Source organism: Ailuropoda melanoleuca, unplaced genomic scaffold, assembly GCF_002007445.2.
Source record: "Ailuropoda melanoleuca isolate Jingjing unplaced genomic scaffold, ASM200744v2 unplaced-scaffold9666, whole genome shotgun sequence".
Lineage (NCBI taxonomy): Eukaryota > Metazoa > Chordata > Mammalia > Carnivora > Ursidae > Ailuropoda > Ailuropoda melanoleuca.
Genome location: NW_023255176.1, coordinates 1 through 4,614, shown reverse-complemented (window position 1 = coordinate 4,614; position 4,614 = coordinate 1). Strand labels below are relative to the sequence as shown.

The following is a 4,614-nucleotide window of genomic DNA, read 5'->3' as shown; positions in this document are numbered from 1 at the left end:
GCATCTAGCCCTGTTTTGATTCTCATGTAACTAATGATATTGAGGACAGTGCCAGGACCTTTGTTTTAGGGTTTTTCCATATATTCTCTAACAAGAAGTGTCATACTTCCATTTGCAAACAACGTTGCCCCTATTATATTCATCATTCGGCACCCAATTTTCCTACCATCAGAAGTCATTTTACCCTGATTTTATGCCAAATTTAAAATGAAACCATATATTTATTTTGATACTTCTGCAGAATATAATCATTTTGATTGTTGGAGTCAATACAGTAGATTCTGTAAAGTTCTACTTCAACTGAAAATAATTTTAAGAAATAAAACAAAGTTAGAAAGTTTAGTTAGAAACTTGGATTACCTACCGGTCTAGTGTGTACAGACACAGGAGTTTTGAAAGTTGTCACTGAATAGCTGCACTCAGAAACACTGTAAGGATCAGAACTGCTGGAGGAACACTTAGAGATGGAATCACAGGCCACAAAGGTGTTATCAAGTGGCAGTTCCTGGATGATGTGGTGCTTTGAATTCAGGGGAGTTTCAGGCTGGATCTGGAAGGCAGGCTGTGGAGAGGCAGATTTGTAGTGCCTGGCCAAATCAGGGCTGTCAAGCTTGAAGGTAGTAGGTATAGTCCCCCACTTGTACTTGCCCATGGTTTGTTCTTCCAGCTCAATGGGAAGGTCTAATGTGACACTGTTTCCATCATTGTCAGCACCATCTGCCTTAGTTTCTTCAATAGTGACAAAGTTAAGCAGCAAGTTCTTAGGGGCATGCTTCTTTTTCTTCTTCTTCTTTTTCTTCTTCTTCTTCATTATCATCATTATCATCTGCCTGTTTTCTGTTTTTGGAGTAACCCATTCAGAATTACGCTTGTTTTTCTGAGCAGCCTTAAGGTGTGGTGATTGGCAGCATCTTACTACAGCAGTAATGAAAATAACAAGGATGACAGTTATGGTGCCAGCAATAAGAGCAACCATGATCTTGACATAGTCACTGGTTGGTGAGGATGTATCAGTTGTCTCAATATTTGAGGTCACTGGTGTTTCAATGCTTTTGTGCACCAGTTCATGAATCCATGTAGCATTGGTCACTGATTCATTCACAAATAGATTAACAATAACAACACTGAAGAGAGATTCAGGTTGTCCTAAGTCCTTCACTTTAACTATCAGTCTGTGTAAACCAAGGTCTGTAACAACACATTTCTCCTTTAGTGTGATGTTGCCTGTTGTTTGGTCAATTATAAACAGACCTTTTGTGTTTCCTTCTACAATGCTGTAACGAAGCTCTGCATTCATGCCAGTGTCATTGTCAACAGCAAGTACTGTAAAGACCACTGTGCCTGGATTAGTGGATGGTAGAACCAATTCATAGGAGTTGTTGGAAGAAGGGGCAATGAAAAGTGGTTTGTTGTCATTGACATCAACCACATTTATGGTCACTTTGGCAGTTGAAGAATGTGATACCTTACCACCATCCTCAGCCTTTACATAGAAAGTATAAGATTCTTGTTTTTCTCTGTCAAATGAAATATTTGGTCGGATGACACCAGTCTGTGGATCAATGGTGAAGTCATCATTCACATCGAAAATGGAGAGAGTGACTGCAGAATTTTCTCCATAATCCGGATCAGTTACAGTGATTAGTCCTACTGTGCCATGTCTTGGAAGGTTTTCTGGGACATAGAAATTGTACTCATTGTGAGTAAAAATTGGACTGTTGTCATTCTGATCAAGAATGGTCACTAAAACTGTGGCATTGGTCATTAAGGATGGCATCCCATTATCTTTTGCCAGAACTGTGAAGGAATATTTTTCCTGTTTTTCTCTATCTAGTTTCTTCACTGCAGTCAGAATGCCTGTATGATGATCCAGGTTGAATTCAGATGGAGCATCAATACCTAGCAGATAATTGATCTCAGCATTGTGCCCACTGTCTGAATCTGTTGCACTTATTTTTGTCAACTTGGTGCCAGGAGAGTTATTCTCAGGAAGAGAAAGACTTATGAAAGGCTGGGTGAAAACAGGAGCATTGTCATTTTCATCTTTCACTTTGACAAGGAGCATGGATGATTGATTCAAAGGAGGTTTGCCAGCATCCGCAGCTAGTAATTTAATGGCATATTCTCTCGTGGACTCATAGTCAAGATATGCAGCAGTCTCCAGGAGGAACTGATTACTGAATACTGGCCTTAATCTGAAAGGGACTTCATGATCTGTGAAGCATGTCACCATGCCATTATTGTCAGCATCTTTATCTGTCACAGTTACAAGAGCAATTTTGGTGTTGAGTGGAGCATTTTCTGAAAGAACCACAGTGCCATTGATTGGATTAATAATGTATCTTATGTCAATTGATGGGGCATTATCATTGATATCTGTAATATTTACTAGAACCATTGCTCTTGCTGGTATCAATCCACCATCACTTGCCAAAACCAGTAACTTGTGGTTTGGTGATTCCTCCCTATCCAGTGGTTGTTTGATTGTGATAAGTCCAGTAGTGGTGTTGAGGTGAAATAGTCTCTTGGCGATGTTGGAGATTAGATTGCTGAAATAGAAGTGAATCTTGGCATTTTCACCTATGTCGGCATCTGTGGCATGGAGTTGTGTCACTGAAGTACCTACAGGAGAATTTTCTGGTAAATTGACTTCAATCCCATCCTCCTTGAAGACTGGGCTGTTGTCATTTGTATCAGCAACACTTATTTGCAAAATAGCGGTACTGGATCTTTGAGGAAAGCCACCATCTTCAACTTTTACTTTCATTATATATGTATCCTTCTCTTCCCTATCTAACTCTTTTTGAACAATCAGCTGTGGCATCTTGTCTCCTTCTGGTGTTTCAATGACATCAAGCCCAAAAGTACTTTGACCCTAGAAAATATATAATGAAACATATTTTAACTTATGTAATGAGAGCAATGTTCAAACTATTGAAGCCACATGACAAAGGATCAGCTCAGAAATAGATGTCAGAAGACTTAAATTCTAAGTCCCAAATCTGTCTGTAACTAGTACTGTGACCACAAGTAAGTTGCTTAACAACTCCATGCATTTGTAAAATTAGAGAGTTGTGCTATAAGAGGGTCTGAGAGCTTTTCAGTTCATGGCATTTTATGGTAATTAGTGTGACTCATGAACATAAAGTATTAAAGTTTACAAAAGGAAAAAGTATAAAGACTTGTCAGTGTCTTACATGGTGAATTAAGTTATGAGTGAATGAACTGAGGCAAGATGACAGTAAAGTAGGGAACCTCATTTTATCTAGACCCTTGAATTTAGCTAGATAACTATCAAACTATTCTGAATACCCATGAACTCAGTCTGAGATGTAAGAAAAAAAAATTGGAACTCTACAAGTAGAAAATCCACTGCTTTTTTGCAAGGTAGGAGGTGTGGAGACATGAATCTGAGGGGAGATATCTAGAGATAAATGGAGGGGGGAAGGAGCCTCCATAAGTTGGCTACCAGAAAGTGATATAGCCCTGGAAGGCAAATTCAGAACCCTTAGAAATCTGCTCCAATGAGAGATATCCCTGTCTGAAAGGGGCTCAGGGGATGAAAAGGGTAGAATTCTACATGGCTTAGTGTGGTCTCAGGATCCCAGGAATCACAAAACTAACAAAGGTGCCTGAACTGGTAGAGTGCCCAAGCAGTGGAGTGGTTATGGTCAGTGAGCATGGGAGGGGACTCTCAGCTTAGGTGACCATAAACTGCCAGCCAGCTCTCTGGGTGACCTCTCTCCACCTGGACACCCAGCAGCAGACTGGAATGGGTGGGCCATCTGTCATCCCCCAGGAGGGGCAGAATGGGTGTACCCATGATCTGGCAAAAGCTCTTAGGTTGGTGGCCCCATAAAGGACAGTAAGGCTACATTCAGCCATCCCCCAGGAGTGGCAGAGTGGGTACACGCATGAGTCTGCAATCACTCTCAGGGTCAGAGCAATGCAAAGGGCTGTAATGTGGGACCCTCGGACTCCCCCCAGGAGGATTGCTGTGAGCATACATCATGGGAGTATGTGGAGTTTGACACACACAAAAGTGAAGAACGTTTGTCCTAGAGGTTTTACTGAAGAAGGGGGACAGCAATCTTTCATCTCTGAGGCTGGAGATCAGGGCAGAGACATTTTTATATTGATCCTCTAAGGAGGTGTGGAAAGCCTTCAGGGAAAAAAAGCCACACAGAGGACCAGCTTACACTGAGCCCAGCCCCCTGGCAAGGGGCAGTGCAACTCCACCCAGGCAAAGACACCCAAGAAGCAACACAGCAGGTCCCTCACCCAGAAGACCAACTGGAAGAACAGGTGTACAACTAGTTTACAGATCCCATAAGAATGTAAAACTCCAGTGCTAGGGGAAAATAGTATATAGAACTTGAGGTTTTTTCTCATGATTCATTTATCTTTCAGGCTAAAATTTTCCTTTTCTCTTTTTTAATTTTTCCCATTTCAACTAGTTTCTTATTTTATCAACTCTTTGTTTTTAAGTCACTTTTTAACTTTGATTTTTTTACATCTACATTTTATAGATATATGCTCCATTTTTGGCCTTTTTTCACTCAATTCAATTTTATTTTTGTATATATATATATATATATATATATATATATATAT

General features: G+C 40.4%; 1 protein-coding gene across 1 annotated transcript; it reads right to left on the bottom strand.

Moving 5' to 3' along the window:
• Positions 1-343: 343 nt before the first annotated feature.
• On the bottom strand, positions 344-2,875 carry LOC117800958 (protocadherin-11 X-linked-like; the record flags this gene model as incomplete). Its single annotated transcript, XM_034653531.1, has 1 exon — positions 344-2,875. A coding segment is annotated over one exon (2,532 nt), but the record flags the coding sequence as incomplete, so codon positions are not given.
• Positions 2,876-4,614: the final 1,739 nt, after the last annotated feature.